Raw genomic sequence first — 26125 nt, 5'->3', positions numbered from 1 at the left:
AGGTTATTTGGGATTGATCATCTGACTTGATGTTAATATTATATGCTTGAGAACTTTTTACTAACTCGGATTTCCATTTATTTCTTCTCCACCTGGTGCCTTCAGGAAAGTTAGTGCCAGGCATTTTGGGGAATTGCTAGAGAGTAAAAGACATTGAATTTAGCAGAATTTTCTTTGCATTTTTGCTCCCTTCACTTCAAGTTTTTGATCTTTTAAGATTTTGTAGAGACTATTAGGTTTTATTTTACTAAGCTGAGTGCAAGAGTAGAAGGATCTTAAGGCTTTTGCTACATGATGGTATAGCAAAGGTCAGGTTTTCTCACTTCCCTTTATGCAGATAGCACAGTTTTTTCTTTCTTTTTTTTTGCCTTACATTAGAGTCATAGGGACCAGAGTATTTCCATGGAGTCATTTCTTATATTCTGATCAGGAAAACCCTTTGATTTGATTAATACAGACACTTCTTTTGGTCAGTAATTTATGTTTGAACACATCTCAAGCCTTATTTTAAAATTTTACCCAAAGTATTCATTGTATAAAAATGAGAAAATACTAACCAGGAAAATATTTAAAATACTGTGTGTTTCTATGATGAGAAAAAAAAGCTGACGTGATATAATAGTGGTAGGATTTTATATTCCTAGCGTTCAAGCCATATTTCCCACTCCGGATCCTGCTGCTTTAAAAGACAGACGGATGGAAAACCTAGTTGCATATGCCCGGAAAGTGGAAGGGGACATGTATGAATCGGCAAACAATCGAGTGAGCATCTGTTTTTTCTATTTAAAGCAAAAGTGGACCTCTTCTGGTTGTTTATTTTTGTTCCTCTGTGTTGCATGTACACAGAACACTATACCTCAGAGGACACCCTTTAGCCATTCTGTCCTGTAATGCACTGTGGAGTTGCGATAACAAAACACTTTTTTTAAAGTGTATGTCAAGAATCTTGCATTTTTCCTCTTAATACAGCGCACTCATGTGGCACTTTATCTGGGTTGTCCTTCTGGCAGCTAAAAAGTGGTTGAGCTGTTACCATGCTCCGTGCTGTTTTCACTGGAATATGGTGGTGAATCAGCTGCTCAGTATCTTCATCTCAAGTAGTATTTCTGTATCAGTTGAACTTTCTTCTCTAAATTGGCACTTCTTTAAGAAGTAGCATATTCTTGGCACAATGTTGGGAATTGTACTTTGAGAAGTCATGCCTTACTGTGTATATTCATTATATAGCAATTTTTTACTGATCATTTTAAATGTGAGCTCATATTTGGAATGATCTAAGAAAATAGATTAGAATGCTTCTTTTCCCTTTTCATTTCTGCCTTTTTTAAATGAAGCAAGTATTTGCTCTTAGTTCGTTTTTTCTGTTACCTGATGGTAGTTCATCTTTTTTCCTCATCTCTACTTAACAAAATTCAAAAAGGCGGAATACTACCACCTGCTAGCTGAGAAGATCTATAAGATTCAGAAGGAACTAGAAGAAAAGCGAAGGACTAGACTACAGAAACAGAACATGCTACCAAGTGCTGCAAGCATGGTGCCAGTTATGAACACAGGGCCTAACATGGGGCAGCCACAACCAGGAATGACTTCTAGTAAGTGCTTTTTATGTATTTTTAGGAGAAACTGAAATAAAATGGTTTCTAACCAAATTCACTAATTTGCATTAGCTTATGTTACTATTCTGGAGCTTTCAAATGACTATTGCCTTTTCAAAGAACTTAGTTTGTTCTCTAGTAAAAACAGTAAACAGTGTATTGAAGATTCCTAGATTTGCTACTTGTCTTAACAATATGGCATCATTTTTAGTGCCAAAGGTATTCTTCTCTCATAGTGACACCTAGGAACTGATAGCCCATGGGTTTTTACTGACTTGCATGTGGCAGGCAGCCAATTGATGTAGACTCAGCAGGCAAGCACCTTATTGGCTTCGATACATCCTAAACAGTATCAGATTACTTACCTTGTCACACTTTCTTCTTGACCCAGTATGTTCATAGGCTAAGAACTGTTTAAATGATGTGTGAACGGCTGTGATGGGGAAAACCTGTGTTTTTTTTAAGTCAGGAAAAGCTGGCTACCTGTAAGCAGTGCCAACTGAGCCAGCAGGTACCAACTCTTAGGCCACTGGTGGATGGTGAGTGGGCTGAGAAATTGACACCCCACAGGTCTTGAAGTAGTCAGGTGGAGAGCTTTCAGCAGCCTCATGTGTTAACTGTGGTGTGCTGGATACATTTTCTCATTGGACCATGATGGTGAAAAGAATTGAGAACAGCATTTCTGGCAGAGAGAACAGCATGCACGGAGGCCCCACTAGCAAGGGAAAATTGCAGGTGTGTGGGTTTGGGTTGGTTTTTTTGTTTTGGTTTTTTTTTTGAGTAGGTAGAACAATTGTTCGGAAACAAAGTCAAGATTGGGTTGAGGATACTGCTTCAGTGCTGATAGTTTGAATTAGAGCAGTACCTATGATATAGAGACAAGTGGATAAGTTTGAGATATTTGAGTGTGCTACAATTTACTTGACTTCTTCAGAAATTGGAGCCAAGTTTAAAGTTTGTCAGGTATTAAATTGTAGTCTGTATTTTAAAATACAAACAATGGTTCTAGTGTAGGCAGGAACAAATACTAGTGGAACTGAGTAGCCCTAAGTGCGTGTTTATGGAATGAAATCCCTCTCTTATCCCATACACAGAAATCAATTGTAGAAGAATCCAAAATTTTGTTTTTAACCATAAACATAACTAATGAGCAAACCAGGGGAACCAAGCGAACCACCTTTCATAAAAAAGGTGATTTTAGACCATATAGATTTTAATCATTCTTAATTATTTCTATTTTTGTTTTTAAGAGGTACATGATATATAGTTCAATATAATATGTATATTATTTAAAGTCAGTGTTCACAGTGGACATGTATACATCAAAACACATTATTGGGGGTACACAATCAAAATCGGTCACTGGACAAAATCTGTGGCTCTTGTCTATAGAGAGATTCTTTTTACCAGTGAAATAATCAGGCTTAATCAAATGACAGCATATTAAATACTATATTCGTCTTTTTAAATATAAGATCTCACATTATTTCCTGTCAACAGCAAAAGCACCCTGGTTCATATAGAAATGGACTAAAACCATTTTGAGGTATTTTCTTGTACTGCACAAAAGCATTTTCTTCAGATTCCTCTCTGGTTCAAACCTTTATTCTTTTGATAGACTGAATTCTGTAAGTTACTACTCTTATTTAAATGGGAACAGCTGGCTGAAAGGTGCGTTTCTAACCATCTCTCTGTTCTGCTCTAGATGGCCCTCTCCCTGATCCATCTATGATCCGCGGCAGTGTGCCAAACCAGATGATGCCTCGGGTAACTCCACAGCCTGGTAAGGTTTTTGTTTTTTAACAGAATTCCTAGTGTATTACAAGCTTAAAATTGTCACCTTGATTGCTGCTGCCACTCAGCAGCAGGTATCACGATTGTCTACTTGAGAAATCAGAAAGCCTTTTAGATTAGGAGCCCAGGGAGGGGGGAAATGTGAAGAGCAGGTTGACTGGCAGGTGTAGGAGCAAAAGGTACAAACGATCACGCATTCATTCAAAAACAACTAGCCAAGATGAGGTTTATTCCATCCAAATTTGGTTGAGACCATACATTAACTAACAGTGCCTTTCTGTAGCTGTTGGGAATGAAACAGAGATTCTTTCACAGTTGGAAGCAGGTTCCTTTATTTGTCCTGATAAAATGACATAGAATTGTAAAGAAGAACTCTCTTATTCTCCAGTCACATGGTGTTCAGGTTTAGTATTTGTACTGATTACAGGTTTGAATCAGTTTGGCCAGATAAGTATGCCTCAGCCCCCTATTGGACCCCGGCAAAACTCTCCTCTTCAGCACCATGTACAGTTAGCTCAAACTGGAACACTTAACCCGGTAAGTTTGACCTCTGGGTCATCTTTTTGCCCTTTACTTGACCTTTTTGAAGTTCCTTTTTTCTGAGACAACAAATTCTAACACTAGCTTATACAGCTAACTATATGCAATTAGTTCTTAATGCTGTTGTTTTTTGGGGTTTTTTGTTTTGTTTTTCGTTTTGTGTAGAATTCTGTTGTATTTAGCCCTTATCACAGACATGATTAAATGATTAAAACTAAACCATATACCACAATTAGACAGTATTCTTAATTTTCACTTACCTCTGTTTACCTATATTTGTTGTTTTTAGAAATTTATCCTATAGAAATAATTCCTGAGATACTGAAAGGATATAATTTGAAGAAAATTCATATTAAGGGTGGTATATTATATAATGTGTTTTAGAAAATGGCCATAGCCTGAATGTACATTAAGGGATTCATTATGGTTAAATTATGGTACATCTGTAAATTGGAATGCTTCATAAGTGTTAATTTCAGAACTTATATGATGGCATGAAAGCTGTTTACAGCTTTAATTGGGAAAAGCATGTGTCTAAAGTATATAGGATACTGTACAGTTAAGAACTCTCTCTGGATTATAACATATAAAATAAACACTAAAAGAAAGATTTGCTTCCAAATACTGTTCATATCTAGTCACAGTACTAGAAAGCTTGTAACAGCACCCAGTCAGCACTGCCTAGAGTCTCACTCAGCGTTGAGTAGTCTGCACACTTGGACAGAGTCCTCTCTCTTCTGTAATGCCTATCGTCCCCAAACACAGAGCCTGCCCAGGGAGGAACCTGTCAAGGGTGATGGAGGGGCAGTTGTTTGGTTCTCAAGAGTGGAGAAGAGGGACTCTGAGCACCTCATTCCTCCTTACACAGATTCTAAACCTGTCATCCACCTTTCCATGTTGGCCCCCAGCCCTTACCCTACCTCTCAGAGTTAGTACTATCAGTCACTGGGCCTTTTTGGAGTTGTCTCTCGCCTCTGGTCTGCTGTGTTTAATGAGGGGTTTTATTTTTCATTTTAATCTCTGAGACAAGTGCCTTTCTTAGATTATGAAGTTTTGGGCCTTTGGTATCCATAATTACTCATTTTAGAGTCTTACAGCTTGTGCTTTAATAATACCTACATAAGCAAAAACCTCATGAAACTGATTTGCTCTTCTCACTTATAAAACAAGCAGTGTATAAAGACAGTTACCTCTGTACCTCGGTCTAGATGCGTGTGTGTAACTTCTTTAGAGTGGGCTTTAGGGTAAGTAGTGAGGCTGTTCTCTGTTATCTTGGCATGAGTGTCTGCTGCTCTCGTGCCACTTTCTTCTTGTTCTTCCCCACCCTCCCATAGCAGGGCCAGAGCAATTAATTGGTGATTCCAGCCTTAGTAGAATAACTAAAATGAAGCAACTTGGTGCTCTGTGTTTTGTTTTTTGTGTGTGTGTGTACAGCCTATGGGCTACGGGCCTCGCATGCAGCAGCCTTCCAGCCAGAGCCAGTTTCTTCCTCAGACTCAATTCTCAACACAGGGAATGAATGTAACAAATATGCCTTTGGCTCCGTCTGGCGGTCAAGCACCAGTGTCTCAAGTATGTCTCACAGATGGTTGTTCTAAATTTGTGCAATTCTTGAAGCTTCTCTTGATGTAGGTTTTTACAGAGAAGGGCAGCAAAATTAAGCTTTTAATAAAAATAGTTATGGACATAGTATTCTGAACATGAAGTGATGACTCTGTGATACACCAGTGGTATTCCTTGCTAATAAGTAAGAAAAAAGTGACTGTGGTTTGTTTGCTCAGTTGTGTCCAATTCTTTGTGACCCCATGGACTATATCCCACCAGGTTTCTCTGTCTGGGATTTTCCAGGCAAGAATACTGGAGTGGGTTGCCATCTCCTTATCCAGGGGATCTTCCCCACCCAGGGACTGAACCTGGGTCTCCTGGATTGCAGGTGGATTCTTTACCAACTGAGCTACCAGGAAGCCCAAGTAAGAAGGAGATTAGATTTTAAAGAAAACCATTTTAGCCAGTTTTTAAAACCGTGAACTCTTTAAAAATGGTATCTTACTGAGTGCTATAAAGCAGAAGAGAGAGCTTTGGCTGAAGAGAGCATTGGACAGCTAGAAAACAACATGTTCACCTGTCCCATGCCGCCACAGCACCTGAGACATCTACCTATCTAAGTACTGTGTACTGGTTGGATTTTCCAAAGACAGGCCCCCAGTAATCGGGTTTTTGACACATTTTGAAATGGAGACATTCATTGCTGATTTCTGTTAAATGTATATAGCCTGCCTATGTAAATACTTCTTTGACTGTGTTCTGAATTGCATCTTGTTTTGTTTTTCCTTTTAACAGGCACAGATGTCCAGTTCTTCCTGTCCTGTGAACTCTCCTATAATGCCTCCTGGGTCTCAAGGGAGCCACATTCACTGTCCCCCTCTCCCTCAACCAGCTCTGCATCAGAACTCACCCTCACCCGTACCTAGTCGCACCCCCACCCCTCACCACACTCCCCCTAGCATAGGGGCTCAGCAGCCACCAGCAACAGCAATCCCAGCCCCTGTTCCTACGCCTCCAGCCATGCCACCTGGCCCACAGTCCCAGGTTCTCCATCCGCCTCCAAGACAGACGCCTACGCCGCCACCAACACAACTTCCTCCCCAAGTGCAGCCTTCGCTTCCTGCTGCTCCCTCAGTCGACCAGGCGCAGCAGCAGCCTCTGTCCCAGCAAAGCACAGCAGCCTCTGTGCCCACCCCGACGGCACCCCTGCTGCCTCCGCAGCCGGCAACTCCAGTAAGCAGAGTCTGGGCTTTCAGCAGAACCATGTCAGCTGTGCTGTAGTTTTACACTACTTCAATGCGGTTTCTTTTTTTTTTTATTTTTTTAAGCTGGGAGGTGGGTGGGGGTGGTGAGCTTGCAGGATCTTAGTTCCCTGAGCAGGCATCCAACCTGGGCCCTTGGCAGTGAAAGCGCCGAGTCCGTATCACTGGACCTCGGGGGAATTTCCTCTGCCATGTCTGTTTTCTGTCATTTCTTCTCTCGTTGTCGCCTCCTCAGACTGGAACCTCTTACGTTTACGGACTTTTGCTGTCATACCTCACATAGAAGGACCTCAAAGATTTTGTTTAGATCTTATGTTGACCGCGGTCATGTTGTATTCAGAGGCTTGAAAGCATGTAAGGGGAGAAGAGCGACCAGACGTTTAATACTACACGTGAATTTTACAGATATTTAAAGAGTCTTTTCAAACAGCCTGAACTGCTGTGCTCAAGAGCAAATGAACAAAATCACTGATTTATGAATGTCTGTGGTACTAGCCAAAGTTAGAAAATTCATGAGGTGTTTCATAAGGGCCTGAAACACTCCTTGCAAAAGATGTGTTACCTGTGTAGCAGAGATCCAGATGTCCACCTGACAGTTGATCCTTATTAACAGAACTCTGCGTGTCACTGTTCAAACTTTCTACATGATCGCTGATACTAACACTTTAGTTCTCTGTCCTGTTGGCAAACTGAGAAGTGCTGTGAGTCATCGCTACTTCTTAATACATTGTTCATGTGTGACTGGTTCATCTTAGCCTCTGATATGTAAGAAAAGGCAGGATGCAAAAAGGCATCTTTATTCTGTGTAGGACAGATTCTGAAAATACTGACTTCCCATTAAGAGGTATGTTATTGGAAGACTTAGGAAAAATAGAGATTGTTAGTTATCCATTAGAATGTGATGACTCAAAACAGCTGCTCATGGTGGGTATTTATTATATTCTCCCAACTTGGACATATGAAACTTTTTCTAAGGAGAGTTAAAACTAAAAGATTGCCCATCAGTCATTCTTATTTTCTTTCCATTTTTCTATAAACATGAGCTCCTCTGGGGCAGTCCTTTCTGAAACCTCCCTCCCAGGCACTGTCACAGAATGGTACTGGAGAAACAGTTGTTGACTCTTATGACTACAACCAGCCAACCGATATTTGTTAGTCCTCAGTCTCCTTTTCTTAAGCAACATTTACTTCAGGGGGGCCAACTAGGTAGAGTAAGTGAAAGCACCATGCGTGTACATGCGTGCTAAATCACTTCAGCCGTGTCTGACTCTCTGCAACCCTATGAACTGTGGCCCACCAGCTCCTCTGTCCACAGGGATTCTCCAGGCAAGAATACTGGAGTGGGTTGCTATACCCTCCTCCTCCAGGGCATCTTCCCCACCCAGGGATCTAATATGTTTCCTGCATTGCAGGCAGTTTTTTACTAGCCCCAAAACACCATAAATGGGTGTAATGACATTAGCTTAGAAATAGGTGGTTATGCTGCCATCTTGTCATATAGCCTAAACTCTGGTTTTGTAATAGACGGACTTTTTTTTTTCTCTCCCCCGCCCTTTTCTACCCAGCTTTCCCAGCCAGCTGTAAGCATCGAAGGGCAGGTATCAAACCCTCCATCCACTAGTAGCACGGAAGTGAATTCTCAGACCATTCCTGAGAAGCAGCCTTCACAGGAAGTAAAAATGGAGCCTAAAATGGAAGTGGAGGCACCAGAACCAGCAGATACTCAGCCGGAGGATATTCCAGAGGTGAGAGGAGGGTAGTTACCACCGTTTTGGGTTAGGAACGTGTTACAGGAAAGGACTCTGATAATTAGGTCTCATTTTACTGATTTCCGTATGAGAAGGGGTCTTGAGCTCCGTTCACAGGGGAGAGTAAATAAGATAATGATGGTACTGCTACTCAGTTACATGACTTTGGAATACCAAAAATTCCTACCTTGCCTTCTAGACTAAAGCAGAAGACTGTAAAGTAGAACCTACAGAAACCGAAGAGAGAGGCACTGAATTAAAAACTGAGACAAAAGAGGAAGAAGACCAGCCAAGTACTTCAGCGACCCAGTCATCTCCAGCCCCAGGACAGTCAAAGAAGAAGAGTAAGTTTCTTAGTCTCTGGGTTCGTGGAGGCAGAGGGAAAACTAAAGACTTCAGTAGAGCGAGATTGGGCTTCTTGGGCCTTGGAATTGAACTCTCATGTGATTTCATTAAGCTTGGCGCCCTGGGCCTGGTCTTCATTATTACTAATGTTGGAGAAGGAATTTTCTTTCCTTTAAGTGTATTTGCTTCCAGCAGTCGCTGGGTGGCAAACAACTTCTCAGAACTCTTTCAGAGGACAGAAATTATTAAATAATAGTCTGGATCAAAATGCAGGAAATAACAGCAGTAATAATATTCTTTGTTTTCTTTGTTAACTGCTGTGCACCAGGCACTGTACCACAAGCTTTCTGGTCTCGTCTGAGAACCACACAGCCCCTCTGTGAGTGAGGTCCCTGACCCCTGTTTCACAGTCGGGAAAACCGAGGCTCAGCAAGGTCCAGTAACTTATCCCAGCTCTCTTAGTCCAGGCAGGCTGATTGAGAGTCTCTGCTCTGAACCATGCTACTGAATGGTAATGAGGCAAGCAAGTCTGCTTAAGCAGAAAGTGTTTAACAGGTCCCATGGAAGTTAATTTACTAGCTAGTTTAGGACTAGAACTTCTTATGGCTCTAGTGACCCCTTCAGTGTCACAGGTGGTAGGACTTACCTTAGAGGGGGTCTGCTAGCTCCTGAGATGATATATATGAAAGTGTTCCATGAATACAATGCACCTTCAAATGATGGGGCTAAAAAATTATTTAAAAATAAGGTTGTTGGGACTTCTTGGTGGTCCACTGTCAAGACTCCTTGCTTCCACTGCAGGAGATATGGAGTTCGATCCCTTGTTGGGGAACTAAGATCCTGCTAAAAAATAAATAAAAATAAAGTTTTATATATGGAGATGTGATTTTGATGTAGGCTGCAACAGACCCAATCTTACTATTAGGAATTAATATTTAAAACAGCTAATCTCACAAATTTGCTCAAATTCTGTTTATTTTGAACATAGCAAAATATTAATATATTAAGAGACAAGCTTCTTCCATCTATTTGTTTGAATTTTTCATGGCAGCCCCCACCACGTGGTGAAAAAATACTCAAGTACTGACAGATATACCATCTTGAAGATGAAATTAATTTGTAAATAGAAGAAATAAGTCTCTGCTCACAGTGATGGACCCTGAATGGCCAGCTTCTTAAATGGAGTGTAAATTAATTCCATTTGGCGCACACCAGCAAATCTTCCTGACTTTTGGGAAACATACTGAGAACACATTTGAACATAATTTGATAACTGAATACATCATTCTGGTGATAACAATTTAGGTTTTTTTTTTTTTTTAAGAATTAAAACTAACATTTGCCATTGAAACAGTAAATATGTCTACTGCTGAAGCTCTAAAACATCAAACATTTTAACGAAGGACTCTTGGCCTTCATTGGTTCTGATTCCTTTGGTGATAAGACAATACCAGGTCTAATTTCTGACTTGTTATACTCTGATATTGTGAAGAGGGGGCTTCTTTCTCTTCTTGCTTGACAGCATCCCCTGCCTATCGTATCATTTGGAATATGCTGACAAAGTCTTTTCATAAATTTTTGGAGCACTTAGGATTCTCTTGCTACTTGGTCAAGACTAAGTGAGTTTCTGACTAAGAAATTTAACTGAGTCATGACGGGTATTTAAAGATGACTGGACAGGGTGTTTTAAAGGATCTGTCTGAACCAGGAAATAGAAACACCCTTAGTGATCTTTGATGGGGACAACGTAGGGAATTTTGTGTATACCTCAAGACCCTTGAGGTATATGTTATAGTTTCGACTTGAACTTTTTCTCCTCTTTCTCTTAGTTGGTAACTAATTTCTAATATACTCTTTTTCAGTTTTCAAACCTGAAGAGTTACGACAGGCACTGATGTCAACACTGGAGGCACTTTACCGACAGGATCCGGAATCCCTTCCCTTCCGTCAGCCTGTGGACCCTCAGCTTCTAGGAATCCCTGTAAGTATGTGGGTGCTACTTCTCATTTCTCTTACAATCTGGTAACAGCTTTTTTTTAAAGATGGAATTCACATATTATACAAACTGCCCATTTAAGTGTACAATTTTATGGTTTTTTGTATTAACAGAACTGTGCGACTATCACCACAGTCAGTTTTGGATCATTTTTCATCATCCCAAAAAAGAAACTGTGTCCCTAAGCAGTCACTTCCCTTCCTGCCCATAGTCCCCCTACTCCCAACCAGCTGTTGGTCTGCTCTCAGTCTCTGGTTTGTCTTTTCTGGACATTTCATCAAATGGAGCCTTGTAGTATGTGGCTCTTTGTGACAGGGTTCTTTTCATTTAACATAAAGTTTTCAAAATTTGTCTATATTGTAGCACAATCAGTACTTGATTCTTTATGGCCCACCAGTGTTTGTGTGGATATACATACGTTCTCTCTGCCCACTCATTAGTCAGTAGTTACTTGGGTTTTTTATACTTTTTGGCTGTTGAAGATAGCATGCCTATGAATGTTTACGTACAAATTTGTGTGTGTGTGTCTTTTTTTTTCTCTTGGGTATATATCTAAAAATGGGACTGCTGGCTCATATGCTTTATTTTTATCAGTTGAGCAGCAGTAGTTTCATGATAGAAAAGATAGACCCAAAGTAGCTTCATCTGCTTTTACTTTTTTTTTTTGCTTTTAAAGTTGCCTTTATACACCAGACTACTGGCAAGTTTCATTTGAGGATTTTAAGTGGTGTTGGATAAGGCATTGGAGTGCTTCAAGGGGTAAAAATTGGTTGGAATCTTTTGTTTTTTTCCCCTCTGTTTTTTTGTTTTGTTTTGTTTTGTTTTTTAGAGTACAGGTCTGTGAAGTTTCAGAGCAAAGTTTTTTTTTTTAATTTTATTTTATTTTTAAACTTTACGTAATTGTATTAGTTTTGCCAAATATCAAAATGTCCCCTCTGTTTTTATAGATGATCTTAGTTTCATCTGTAGGCCCCATCTAGTACTAAAATGCTAAGGGCCTTTGACTTCTTGGTTTTTAAGTTGATCACACACATACTATAACAAAGTATGTGGAATTGCTCCGATAGACCATTAGCTTGCTACTAGAAAGTCTAGGATTGAAGGCAAAAGGAGAACAGGGCGACTGAAGATGGGAAGGTTAGATAGCATCACTGACTCAATGGATATGAGTTTGAGCAAACTCCAGGAGATAGTGAAGGACAGAGGAGCCTGGTGTACTGCAATCCACGGAGTCGCAAAGAGTCAGACACAACCGAGCAACTGAACAATAAGAAGCTCGAGAATAGTTGTTATTCTCTCTGCCCCTGTCTGCTTAGTATGTCTATAGACTAATGATTTAAGGAAGTGTTGGGGGACTTCCTGGTAGTCCAGTGACTTAAGAATCAACCTTGCAATGCAGGGGATTTGGGTTCAGTCCCCAGTTGGGGAACTGAAATCCCACATGCTGTGGCGCAACCAGGCTTGAGTGCTCTGGAGCCCGCATTATACAACTCGGGAGCCTATGTGCCGCAAGGACAGGTCCCACATGCCACAACTAAGACCCGATGCAGCCAAATAAACAAAAATATATTTTAAATAAATAAAGATGTGATGGGCATCAGTCATTTATTTGGACAGACACATCAAAGATTCAGCATTGCCTAGAAAATGTCAAATGGTTATACTGTGGACCTTGAATATACTGAGGTTTTTGGTAATGTTGTTTGGTGTCACTTGTCCTTCTAGGATTACTTTGATATTGTGAAGAGCCCTATGGATCTTTCTACCATCAAGAGGAAGTTAGACACTGGACAGTATCAGGAGCCCTGGCAGTATGTGGATGACATTTGGCTCATGTTCAACAATGCTTGGTTATATAATCGGAAAACATCACGGGTGTACAAATACTGCTCCAAGCTGTCTGAGGTCTTCGAACAAGAAATTGACCCTGTCATGCAAAGCCTTGGATACTGTTGTGGCAGAAAGGTAGGAAATTTTTGCACAGATAAGAATTACAGTGAGAACTTGACCAGTTAGAATCCTTGGATCATCAGGTTTTAAGTTCATCTTGAGTTAGGGACTTGGTCATTTTTGCCTGCGGGGCACTGTGCCTGGCATGTGCTAGTTCCCCTGTGCGTGCCAATTCACACTGAGCTGTTTGTGCCCTCTTCAGTTGTTTGGCAACTGGTGGAGAAGTAACAGCTATTAAGCTTACCTCAGAGTGGTGGAATAATACAGTAGTAAACTGGAGTAGTTTTAGTTCGGTGAACTGTCTTGGAATCTGAAATTGCCTGTCGTGAGAGACATAATGAGGACTAAGGCTTAAGTTCTCTTTCTGATTTGCCAGTGTAAATATTTTAGCTTGCCCTTCAAACCATATTCACCAAATGCTTTCTCTTGCAGTTGGAGTTCTCTCCACAGACACTCTGTTGCTATGGCAAACAGTTATGCACAATCCCTCGTGATGCCACTTACTACAGTTATCAGAACAGGTAAGCTTGACCTGTGTGGACCAAGGTCACAGTGTCCGCGTGTCCAGGGAGTGCATGCGGATGGACCAGCACACATACAGTCATGGTTTGTGTGTGGCTTGCTTGAACACAGCTGTACAGCACAAGTTCTGATCTTTGCATTCTGCCGTTGCAAAATTGCATGATTTTCTAGTAGAAAGGAGCCTTGGGTCAGTTGTCTGGGCCCGTATTTTTATAAGCCAGTAACCCAAGGCATGAAGAAGTCAAGCAACTTTATGAGTTGGTAGCATTCATGGGATTATGTCCCAGGCTCCACATTCTTTTCCCACTGTCTTTTTATAGCTTACCACAGCCTCTGGCAAAACAGAAAATTGTCAAACTAATTGGTCTATCTCTCCGTGAAATTCCCAAATCTACCCAGAAAACTTTTAACCAGAAATTTGTTAGCCAGCTGTATCTTTTAGGAAATAATTCCCTTTTTGTGTGCAATGGATTCCTCAGTTTTTCTTGGAGCATATAAAATCAGAGGATCCCAGGGTACTTGCTTTTTTCTCTATTAAGTACATCAAAAGGAGCACCTCCAAAAACAGCTCGGTACCGGCCTGTTCCTTACAAGATGCACATGACCGTGGATGGTGTGCTTTTAACAAGTTAGACACTTCGGCCTTTTCTCCTGCTAAAGTAAGGACTGTAGTCACACAGACTGCATTCATTAATCATGATTTGTCTCTTTATTTTGTGAAATCAGTCAGCAGTGTACCTGGCATGGGGTGTTGACTTGGGGCTCTAAGACAGTGTAAGAGCATGGCTGGACAGTCAGTACTTTGATAAAGCAGCCCCATGGTGATGGCTTTTTGCTGAACTTGTGCACTACAGCTGTATTTCTAGCTTTGAAAAAGTCACTTAAACTTTTTGTTTTATTTACAAAAAGTTAGGTGTGTTCTCCTAATGCTTTGTAGTGGTAAGAATCCACAGTTTTTTATTCATGAAAACCTAGGAAAAAATGGGTCTCAAGTTGTTATTAGCACCTTATATTCAAAAAAAGCAAGTGACAGCTGGCATGCTATAGTCTCATGCTATCATCTTGGCGTTTATATACCATTTTTGGATTTTAAACACCAGTCTACAGCGCTTGCAGTCTTTGTACCAAGGAATATGTAATCACGTGTCTGCACATACCACTGCCTTTCATTTCCCTCTCAAACTAGGTGGCTACAATCAGTATTTAACTGCTTGTGCAGACTTTTTATTGTACACTGTGGTTTCCTTGGGATCAAAGAGAAATTGGTGTTTTTTGTTTTTTTCAGACCAAAATTGTTTTTAGATGATTATTTCCTAGTACTGTGTTCATAGTGGATTTTTGTTTATCCTGTCTTTGATTATTTGTATCAAGTAGCATTAATTACTCAAATGAAAGGGTATAGGTCTGTGTGAGGCTTGTTTATTTGCTGTAATCATTTGCTACTTGTGATCCCATTGAGATATTTAATGCTAATCTGTGCTTTGCCTTGGCTTTCTGCTTTGTGTTGTCTTGTCTTGCTTTTATGTTTTTTGTTGCCCTGCAATCCCTCATTTCTTCGTTTGTTTTGTGTTTTTTTTTTTTCTCCTCATGCTTGTCGTTGTCTGCACTTGGCTTTGATTGCAAAAACCAAAACCCAAACTGTGGTGCCCATAAATCTGCATCATTGAATGTTCTTGTCGCCGTTGATGACCTGCTCTCTGCTCCCGTCCCCCTCCTTGGCCTGCTGTGATTGGTGGCTTCGTTGCTTGGCTTGGGCTGTGTTGTGTGAACGGAACAGTTCACCCCAGTATGGCCTTCTTGCCGACAGGTATCATTTCTGTGAGAAGTGTTTCAATGAAATCCAAGGGGAGAGCGTTTCTTTGGGGGATGACCCTTCCCAACCTCAAACGTAAGTAACTATTATTTTAGAAAGTACTGTCTTTTCAGTTTGTTGTCAGATGATCGTGCTCAGGCTTCTAAGTGGTCTTGGATTTTGTTGTCCAGGATGGTATAGCCACAGGTAGCTATTTAAATGGAAATTAAAATAAATAAGATTTAAAATGTCTAATTTCGGTTGCTCAGTAGACGTTTGTGGCTCGTGACTGCCATATTGGTCAGCATAGATGGAGAACATTTTGATCACAGCATAAGTTCTCTCGGTACTGATTTAGGGGGGTACAGCAGTACTGGATGGTCATAGATTCCTTCTACAAGGAAATAGCTTCTCCCAAAAAGTGCAAGTGTGGAGTGCAAGGTAACTTCATCATTAATTGTTTTGAGTTTGAGGAGAATTGAACAAATAACCACCATACAGCCTTCTCATAAAGGTTAATAATACCAAAATCCTTAGAATCATGTGTATCATAATATCATTAGGGATTTAGGAGGTTGTGAGAATGACTTATTTTAAAGAGACTTGGTTGGACTTCTGCAATCCACAAGCTCTTGTGGTTCGGTAAATGCCAAAAAAATTTTTTAAACATTGCCTAAACTGCCTCTAATCTCTTAAGATTCAAACCGTCAAATTTTAACTGTTTTAGGAAGAAAGAACTATTTGGTGTCCTTTAAATATTCTTCAGCTTCTCTTCTGATTTAACCTACAATACACAAGCAATTCAGAATATTTCCCATAGCAATTCAGAATTGTTATGTTACTAGTAAAAACAGGGCTTCTGAGAAAAACTTGGTGTCTTCAAATTGGATTTTGAAGTTGTACTTTTCCTTCAGTCACCACTGACATATAAAATGGTGGGGTCTGGTACTGGTTTGGGTCCCCTTGAGCCTTGAGATTTTCTAACTCTTGGCTAACCAGGGAAGTCAGGTCTAGGTAGGTTTCCCTGATGCAAAAAAGGGAGGCATCCTTACCACAAGTTTTGTACCTTAGGACAGCAGGTCTCTGACTTTGAAGTGTGTAGGAACCCCTCTTCCAGTTCTGCAGTTGGCAGTGAGCCTGAGAGTGTGCGTTACTGACAAGTTCCCAGGTCCATCCAGGCTGATAGTCTTCCAAACTCACTTTGGGTAGCAATATCTTAGGGCACGTGGCGATGAATCTGGAGTCTGTAACTAGGAGAAAACAGTTTCAATGGGGAAATCGCTTCATTTTTATGAGGAAGAATCACAGTAGTCAAAGTTAGGTCCCTAACTTTAAAAACTTTAAAATTTTTTTAAGTTTGTTGTAGGTGGCCTCCTGTGTTTGTGAGACTATGAGCAGAGAGTAGGCTAGGTTTCAGGGTAGGAGGCCATGTGAAAAATTTTTAATGAACCCTTTTTTTTTTTTTCTTTTTTTTGACTAATCCCATCAGTAACCTGAACTATGTATTCTTAATGCTGAAATTTTTTATTAATATAAAAAGTTGCTTGATTGGACTGTCCTAAAAAATGCCTTTTTTTTTTTCCAATAGTGGTTTAGCTCCCTCTATACGCACTGTCTTTCATACTGCTAGACTGAGCTGTCTAGAAACATTAAACTATTCAAAGGTATAAATACATAACACTAAGAGTAGTAGGCAAGATTTTAAAAGGAAAAGAAAAAAGTACAAATTCATTTTTAGGTCTTACTGGGTTGTCCTGTTAGTGGGAACAGATTTACTGTAAAGTCATTTCCCAAAACATAGGCATGTAAACGTGTGTTTTGTGGGAGCTTAGAATGTACTACTTGTATCCTTGATATAGTCTTAGATTTAAATAATCTCCTTACAGGGTGGGGTTTTTGTCATTTGGTTATTAGAACAATAGTCAACTTGCTAATCTTCTTGTGTTGCTTTTTCTTATTGTATCCTTTTCTTTCCTTAGTACAATAAATAAAGAACAATTTTCAAAGAGAAAAAATGACACTCTGGATCCTGAACTGTAAGTAGTTCCCCTTGAGTAGTACACTTTCATTGTCCTTCTTCCTGTCATTCTCTTGGTTTGTGCAGCCAGTGTGGTGATGCTATTATTCTTGGGCTAAATCTGTAACCTACATCTAGCAGGAAAGGTAGAAATGTAAAAAATTGAGGTTATGGTTTACATTTGCATTTCATTAACCCTCCCTAGTGTTTTGGTGCTTTCGAGGCTCATGTGAAGCACCAGGCTACCTCTGCTCAGTGCCGTTATTCCAACTTTGTCCTCTGTGTGTTCCAACCGTTTCGTAATCGCCTCCTTTATTGTGACACCTTTCAGAGGTACAGAGATGTACTGGTACTAGACATTCCTGGAATGGACAGGATGGTGTCAGACTCGGAGGTTTAAGCAGCAGTCATTTTTTCTATCACTTTTTACTCCATAAAATGACTGAATTTAACTGTGTTTGAGATTCGCTCTGTTACACTAAAGAGCTTTTAAAAACACTATTACTTCAATTCTTTGGACATGATCTTGGCCATCTTTTGAATTGTCAGAAAACGAGAAATACCGGCAGTTTTCATTTGGTTCAAGTTTTGGATTTAACTCGACGTTTTGCCTTTGCAGGTTTGTTGAGTGTACAGAGTGTGGGAGAAAGATGCATCAGATCTGTGTCCTCCATCACGAGATCATCTGGCCATCGGGGTGAGGCATCAGTATTTTCCCCAGACTTTGTTGCGAACTTTAGCAAGTTTTTGTCATCTTTGCAATGATTGTATTTTATCGTCAAAATTAATTCCTCTTAGAATTATTCTCTGGATTGGGAAAAGGTCATTAAAATTCAGTTTTGAAACAGTAATGAACCTGGAATCCAGAACAGTCCTTGTCTTATTGCATCGGTTAGTCCATGTATAAACATTTCTCTCTGCTGGTTCACAGTTTCTAAATTCTTTGGTGGTCACTGCGCATCAAAAGTAAACATAGAGGATTCATCAGTAGAGGTAACAGAAATCTGTAGCACCTAGAAACTAGAAAGGAAGTGTTAGACACAACTAAGTGTTGGTTACTCGCTCACGTCCAGCTCTCTGTGACCCCATGGACTGTAGCCCACTAGGCTCCCGTGTCCATGGGATTTTCCAGGCAAGGATACTGGAGTGGGTTGCTGTTTGCTTCTCCAGGATATCTTCCCAACCCAGGGACAGAGCACAACTCTCCCACATTGCAGGTAGACTTTCCTGACTGAGCCACAGGAAAGCCCTTAAAGTGTTAGTTGTGTCAACTAAACTTGACAGATTTTGAATGTTGCTAATATTGCAGTAGACAGACTAGATGATGTCAATAATGGAGAACGCCAAAACGACGACTTTGTTTCTGCCTCCGAGAGAACATTAAAGTGAGATTGTATACTGAATGGTGGCCCTGGTTAGTCTGGATTATTTAAAGTGTTTTGGGCAGTTGGATAACAGGTAACATGGGTGTTCCCCCCTGCAAGGCAGAGATGCATGAAAATGATGAGATACAGACTTCAGTGAGCTAGATACACTTGGGCCTCTTGTTTTGTTTCTTGAGTATTCTCCACGTATCTCCCCAGGCTGCCTATCATCAGTGCCTCTCACGGAAATACGTGGATTTTTGTCCACTGTGACACTGCCAAGTGTTTACTGCCACGGCTGCCTCTCGCTCTCCAGGAATGAGGCTGCTCCCAGCTCCCTTCAAGGGAAGGGTTGGGGAGGGGATGTCTGTGCATTAAGTGACTCTCATCAAGATGGGAGCTCTACTCTCTCCTCTGCTTTTTTCCTGGACTAACCTGATGCTAGTTTAGAGTTTATGGGGGAAAAGGAAGCTAAATAACAAAATTTTCAGAAAAAAAAAAAAACTAAGGAAAATAGTAGTAGATTTCTAAAGGCTTGTCTTTAGATAGGTTTCTCTCCTTAATTACAGAGGATGTGAGGATCACGAGACTTGCAGTGATCCTTGCAACTGAAGGTCAGCCAGCTGGTTGACGAGTACTTTTGTGGTGTCGTTTTTCTGAAAATTCTACTTATGCACACATCCTTATGTAATTTCAGGAACAAAGAGAATGTACATATAAAATCTATTCATGCTGCTTTCAAAATGTCCCTTTTTATATTCCCACCTGTAACATATACACTTTTGCTAATGTGATTGGCCAAAAAACAAAAATTTCTGCTTTAATCTGTGATCTTCACCATCTTTGCACATGTAAGCTAGTTTATACGCTCTTCATATCTTCTACCTATTTATCTTTTTTCTCTTAATGTTTTCTGAAAGCTCTTTGTATATTGGTTGTATTTCTCCCAGGTTGTTTTTTTATTTTCAACTTTATGCATACATAAGATAGATTCTGTAGAGTGCGTTATTTGAAATGCTTCTCTAAGTTGTTTAAACAAAGTCTTGGTTTACATTTTAGATTTGTCTGTGATGGTTGTTTAAAGAAGACTGCACGAACTAGAAAAGAAAATAAGTTTTCTGCTAAAAGTAAGTTCCTTTCTTACACGTAAATTTTGGGAAAACTTTGCTTGAAACATAGTTAAAAATTAACATCCATAATGAATTATTTTGTTTCAACATTATTTTAGATATTTAACCAAACTAAACAACAAATAAGTTTTCCATGATGTACTTGAAGTTGAACTGTAGTATCCTTTTTGGTGTGAAGTTACTTACACCTAATAATGTGTGAAAAAGAGCAGATGTATTTTTCTTGTTCCAACACATTTCCTGATAGAGGCCAGAATTGCCATCCCGTGAGTGATTCCCTCAGTTTTGTGTAGGGTCTGCATTTAGTCCTGTGTGATCTTTTCAGTTGGCTGGGGGTGGCAGTAGTTTTAGTTCTGGAGATAGATGCCTGTGCAGTTTTTTGCTGTTCGGTGGTGTTGTTGTTGAGTCCATCTCTTTGCAACCCCTTGAACTGCAGCACGCCAGGCTCCCCTGTACTCCACTGTCTCCCAGAGTTTGCTCAAATTGATGGCCATTGAGTCAGTGATAATCTTGCTAGTATTGAAAAGGCAGAAATGAGATATGGTATTGAAATTTGACTGATAGTAATAAATGTGCACCTTGGTTTCTCCTGAACTTGCAACTTGTAAATTCCTAGGACTGCCATCTACCAGGCTTGGGACATTTCTGGAGAATCGTGTGAATGAGTTTCTGAGGCGACAAAATCACCCTGAGTCAGGAGAGGTCACTGTTCGAGTAGTTCATGCTTCTGACAAAACTGTGGAAGTCAAACCAGGCATGAAAGCAAGGTATCTAGTTATTTCCCCCTTCTCTGTGGATCCACAATTGCTCACACATAGTTACTGTTGATGATTCTAATCTGAATGAAATGTTGTACTTCTTCCCTCCACTATGAATTGTATAGATTTGTAGATAGTGGAGAGATGGCAGAATCCTTTCCATATCGAACCAAAGCGCTCTTTGCCTTCGAAGAGATCGATGGTGTTGACTTGTGCTTCTTTGGTATGCACGTTCAAGAGTATGGCTCTGACTGCCCTCCGCCCAACCAGAGGTAGGACTTTCCTGTGGTTACTTTGTAATTTGTGTGGAAGTTTGAAATTACAATAAGGTGAACAAGCATAGTGGATAAGAAAATGTTTGATGTGCTGCTTTTGGAGATGCAAGTTCTCAAGTGTGTAGTGCAGAAGTGAAATAAAACAAATGGAAAATACTGCTCTTTCATACTCATAACAACAGGGAAAGAGATAGAATGGCAGCCTAAAATATGACTTTTCAGAAAATGCACTTAAATCTAGGTTGTGTCTAGTACCTTCTTGAGATTCTACTACAAATGAAGTAGAATATGGTGTAGAATTCTCCACATAGTATAAAGGCCAGAATAAGAGTCTGCCAGAATGTATTTGGACTGCTCAGTAGTGACTAATTATGCTGTATCTCAGGCCCTCTAGGTGCTGAGATGGTAATAGGGCCACAGACCCACAAAACTCCCTGATGAGCTCATGATCTAGTCATTTACCTAAATAACTGTAATATTGTGTGATAAACATTAAAAATGACAAGGCGAGCCAAGGGCACAGAGAAGAGAGATGTCTTTAGCCACATCGTCAGAAACTCATTATGCAACTTGACCTGGCTTCTTTCTCATCTGATACAGGAGAGTATACATATCATACCTCGATAGTGTTCACTTCTTCCGTCCTAAATGCTTGAGGACTGCGGTCTATCATGAAATCCTAATTGGATATTTGGAATATGTCAAGAAATTAGGGTAAGCATAAAAACAAATGCTAGTTTTAAAAACAACTTGTTTAAGCTGATTAGTTTTAAACTGATCACCACTGTGGTATTTTGGTGAGTTACATGCAAATATGTAACTTTGGTTTTTTCTCCTCTACTTTGGTTTTCATCTGGCAGAACTATAATTTAGAGACCCTTTGAAATTGTTGGCTTTGCCATGGGAAAGAAATGGGTATTGTGATGCTAGTTGCACCCACCCCAAATTACTTTATTTTGTTCAATTAAGCCGTTTGATACAGTTTGATTTGAAGAGCCAGAACTTTAAACTGCACTTGGTCCTTTCACACCTCTAAGTATCAAAACCAAAATCACACTAAGGTCTGAAGATAACAAAACTCCTTCGTAGTGGTTCCTTACCTTCAAGGTATATATATGCTTGAGAATGTTTAGCACCTCACCTTGCAGGTTATTCCTCCTGATGGTTTGCATTTCATTTAACTCTCTTGCTGACATGGATTGACTTTCCTTTGCATTGTAGCTTTTGTTTGATCTTTAAATGGAAATTGGGGATTTTTTTGATCCAGGGTTATGCCTAGTTCTGGCGTAGATCACACACTTCATGTTATCTTGGAGAATCGTTAGTTTCTGTACTGATTCCTCTTTGTGGTTTAAAGTGTAGCTTTCTTTCTAGAATGGATGATCTTTCTCTTCAATATTCCTTCTGTTTGTGTTGTTAGATACACAACAGGGCATATTTGGGCGTGTCCGCCAAGTGAAGGAGACGACTACATCTTCCATTGCCACCCCCCTGACCAGAAGATACCCAAGCCCAAGCGACTGCAGGAGTGGTACAAAAAGATGCTCGACAAAGCTGTGTCCGAGCGAATCGTCCATGATTATAAGGTCAGGACAGGGATGGCAGCACCGTTGCTCGACTAGTCCTGCTGCTCTGTATTCGGCTTGTTTTACTACCTTAACAAAAATCTTGTGTTTCTTCTCATTCTTCCATGTAATTTAAAACAACCATTTGTGACTGTAAGATGTCTCATAATAAGAAACTTCAACTGTTAAATTTTTTACCTGTTTTTACTTATGGGGAGGGAAAACATGAGCTGCTGCTGCTGCTAAGTCGCTTCAGTTGTGTCCGACTCTATTCGACCCCATAGATGGCAGCCCACCAGGCTCCCCTGTCCCTGGGATTCTCCAGGCAAGAATCTGGAGTGGTTGCCATTTCCTTCTCCATGAACTGGTATGGTCCTAATAAGCAGCCCAGAAAATCGTTCTTAGCTATATGGTTTCCAGTATCTGTAACTGGGATTTTTCTGAACATACTTCTCAGTAGAAACTGCCAATATTTCTAGGATTTTTGCAAGGCCAGCGCGCCCCCCATCACGCCGCATTCTGTCTCAGGAGTGCTGGAGCATGGGTGTGAGCGCTGCTGCCTCTGCCTTTGCTCCCGACAGAGGCATTTGTCACTTGGTTACATAGAGGCAGATAATCTCCCCGTCCTCAAGGGTAGAGGAAAGAGGAAGCCAGAAATACTGACTTCAGACCAGACCTTTCCCTGTTGGTGACACTGTCTCCCCAGGCACCAGGCTTGGGCACAAAATCCCTGCTGTCTTCCAGAAGACAAATCTGGTTCTTTGCATTTCTTGAATCCATTAGCTGTGACTCTGCTGCTATATAATAAACACTTTTTTCCCCCCCAAAAAAATAGACATTGCTATTTGTTCTTGGATATTTTCATAGGACATTTTAAAACAAGCTACTGAAGATCGATTGACAAGTGCGAAGGAATTGCCTTACTTTGAGGGTGATTTCTGGCCCAACGTCCTGGAAGAGAGCATTAAGGAACTGGAACAGGAGGAGGAGGAGCGGAAGCGGGAGGAGAACACCAGCAACGAGAGCACAGATGTGAGCGCTCTGCGTTTCCCTTTTCCGCCTCTGCCTCCGCTCATATGACCCAGACGTGAGCTGAGGCTTTCACCGGGCCCTGAAGCTCCAGCTGTATAAATTGGGCAGGCGGGGAATATTGGTATAGATAAGTTACTATGGTTCTAGTTTAGAGATTTTAAGCCCTTTTTGCACCAGCTGCTACTGCTAAGTTACTTCAGTCATGTCTGACTCTGTGCGACCCCATAGACGGCAGCCTACCAGGCTCCCCCGTCCCTGGGATTCTCCAGGCAAGAACACTGGAGTGCGTTGCCATTTCCTTCTCCAATGCAGAAAAGTGAAAGTGAAGTCGCTCAGTCGTGTCCGACTCTTAGCGACCCCATGGACTGCAGCCTACCAGGCTCCTCCATCCATGGGATTTTCCAGGCAAGAGTACTGGAGTGGGGTGCCATTGCACCAGAGCTCATTTTTAAATGGAATCTTAGATTTCTAGTAATGGAAACCCTGGAGAACAGAACATTACCTGTCTAGAACACGAGGTTGATAAACTGTTTCTGCAAAAGTCTGAATGTTTCAGGCCTTATATTGTCTCCAGCACATTCTTTTTTTCTTCTTTAAACAACCGTTTAAATATAAAAACTATCATTCTTAGCCGTACAAAAAACAGATCTGGGCCAGAGTTTACCAGTCCCCCCAACAGAAGTTGCCTTATAGCAGGTCACCTGAGGAGTTTTTCCTTGTCATTTATTTCCCTGCAGTATGTTTCGGTTGCCCTTGCTGAGCCTGAACTACTGAAGTCACCCTTAGTCTAAGAACTCTTTACAGCCTGCAGTTTAGATTCCTCGATTGAATGTTTTTCAAGGGTTTTCTTTTTTTTTTTAATAGTAGGTCCATGAAATTTTAGAAAGTGAGTCGAAGGAAATAGAGCCAGGGCCTTTGGCTCCCTGCTCCCATGTACACTTCACTACCTGTTGCTCACTCCTCTCCATCCTCAGATTTGGTATGGCCTGGCTCCACCTGACGTGTCTCCTGGTCCGCAGCTTCCGCTGGCCAAGGAGCTAAGGCTGCTGTTGCCTAATGAAAAGATAGAAGAGAGATTTTTCAGTGAGAGAAAATTAATGCAAAAACATTAGTAAACCTTAGTTTACTGTAAACAACAGCTTTAAAAAGAGAGGAGCAATGAAGAGAAAGCAGCTGTTAGAAGGTTATGATCTGTTCCTCCATTAGAAACTTGTTCTTAACAGTTATTAACAAATAACTGTTCCAAACTTCTAAACAGTCTGTTAACAAAGAGTTATTAACATTTTCTTGTTCTCTTATGGTAACCTGCAGGTGACAAAGGGAGACAGCAAAAATGCTAAAAAGAAAAACAACAAGAAAACTAGCAAAAACAAGAGCAGCCTGAGTCGTGGCAATAAGAAGAAGCCAGGCATGCCTAACGTATCCAACGACCTCTCACAGAAATTGTATGCCACCATGGAGAAGCACAAAGAGGTAAGGGGACAGCCGAAGAGCAGGAAAACCAAGGCCAGGGTCCTCCAGAACTGCCCACCGTAGTTGGTATCTATGATGTGAGCACCAGATCATATGAAACTCAGAAGGAAGGAAATCATTTGAGGGAGAAGAAAGCAAAGAGAGGGCGGTGAGAACAGGAAATGGTAAGGTGTCTTACTTGGATTTGTAGCTGTTACAAAGCTATATGGTGTTGGGAAAAGTGTAAGCATAGTTTGTCTGACCCTATTGTTTGTAACCGTTTTATGTTTGTGTTTCTGTCCATTGTTCAGAAGATCGGCTTGTTGGATATTTTTTGGGTATCTTTGTGGTCTTGCTTTAGACCAAAGCCCCTTAGAACTCTATTTGGCCATTCAAGTTTGTAATGGAACTTTGGCAAAACGAATGAATGTTTTGCCTAACTGAAAGGGAATTGGCAAATGGAGAGAATTGAAGAAAAGTTAAACTTTGATATATGCATTTGTGAATGCCTTCACAGCAAAGTTAAAACTTTGAATTATTTGAATATTTATATTGGTTATTTGTTGTTTGGGAATATAACTGAGTATGTTGGGTTTTTTTCCCCTTCGACATTATTGTTGGTAAGATGAGGCGTGTTGAAGATGTTGCTTTGTTTAAACATCTGTTTATCTCCATGTTCAGACATCAGGTTCTTACAGGAAGAGGCTATTAATGTGGAGAGGGAACTGATGGTTTGACTTTAGGTGTGGAACTCTGAAATAACAGCGATTAGGAAAGGCCCTTAGAGTATGTTGTAGTCGGTATGACTTCAGTTGTAGATATATCATCTGAAGAATTTGTGGGTAGTAGTCTCCTGTTAGGAGTTAGAATCTAATTGTAATCATTTTATTAAATTTAGGTGTTGTTTTAGCTCTAGGGTGACATTCAGCAGAGTCAGTCACGATGGCTGTTATTGGAGGTTGGCCATAGTGAAGGTTTCCTAGGGAGTCACCAGGTGGTTTGATCTGCCCCCACTTAGATACAGTACTTCCCTGTGTGTGATCGCATTTTCACAACACTCCTCCTCACTCTATGAATGCTTGCTTTGAGCCGCAGTAGCAAACCCAGTATCACAGATCCCCCCTTGAGCTTTTAACTCTGGCTTTGATGCGTCTTTACTCAGTGTGGATGCTCTTGTCCTGTGTTGTTTTCTGGCACACGCAGTCTTAGTCCCACGTCCCGTCTCCCGCTCTCACCCGGGGCTGAACCCATGCCCTGCAGTGGAGTGCAGTGTTTACCAGTGGGCCACCGAGAAAGTCACTGTGTTCTTTTCCTAGACTCTTGTTCTGTGCCAACATTGCTGCCCAGATATATAACAAATATTACTGCCAGTTTGCACAGATTTTCAGCCTCAAAAAAACTGACAGGATATAGTGGGCAATACAGCAGTTACAAGTTCTTGAT

General features: G+C 40.7%; 1 protein-coding gene across 1 annotated transcript in view; it reads left to right on the top strand.

Annotated features, from left to right (window-relative positions):
• EP300 (E1A binding protein p300) overlaps positions 1-26125 on the top strand; it is a 64122-nt gene that overhangs the window by 33090 nt on the left and 4907 nt on the right. Inside the window, exons 9-29 of the mRNA XM_010830248.1 lie at positions 645-762; positions 1421-1592; positions 3301-3378; positions 3817-3926; positions 5364-5501; positions 6270-6707; positions 8302-8481; positions 8684-8828; positions 10692-10810; positions 12551-12790; positions 13208-13296; positions 15105-15185; positions 17069-17125; positions 17726-17803; positions 19530-19597; positions 20217-20367; positions 20484-20630; positions 21234-21347; positions 22054-22219; positions 23066-23230; positions 24542-24703. Of these exons, the coding sequence (XP_010828550.1) occupies positions 645-762; positions 1421-1592; positions 3301-3378; positions 3817-3926; positions 5364-5501; positions 6270-6707; positions 8302-8481; positions 8684-8828; positions 10692-10810; positions 12551-12790; positions 13208-13296; positions 15105-15185; positions 17069-17125; positions 17726-17803; positions 19530-19597; positions 20217-20367; positions 20484-20630; positions 21234-21347; positions 22054-22219; positions 23066-23230; positions 24542-24703 (3016 nt within the window). The remainder of the gene's footprint in view (positions 1-644; positions 763-1420; positions 1593-3300; positions 3379-3816; positions 3927-5363; positions 5502-6269; positions 6708-8301; positions 8482-8683; positions 8829-10691; positions 10811-12550; positions 12791-13207; positions 13297-15104; positions 15186-17068; positions 17126-17725; positions 17804-19529; positions 19598-20216; positions 20368-20483; positions 20631-21233; positions 21348-22053; positions 22220-23065; positions 23231-24541; positions 24704-26125) is intronic.

This window comes from Bison bison, unplaced genomic scaffold (assembly GCF_000754665.1).
Source record: "Bison bison bison isolate TAMUID 2011002044 unplaced genomic scaffold, Bison_UMD1.0 scf7180017858886, whole genome shotgun sequence".
Lineage (NCBI taxonomy): Eukaryota > Metazoa > Chordata > Mammalia > Artiodactyla > Bovidae > Bison > Bison bison.
Note: the sequence above shows the minus strand (reverse complement) of the source record. Positions and strands in the feature narration are given on the sequence as shown.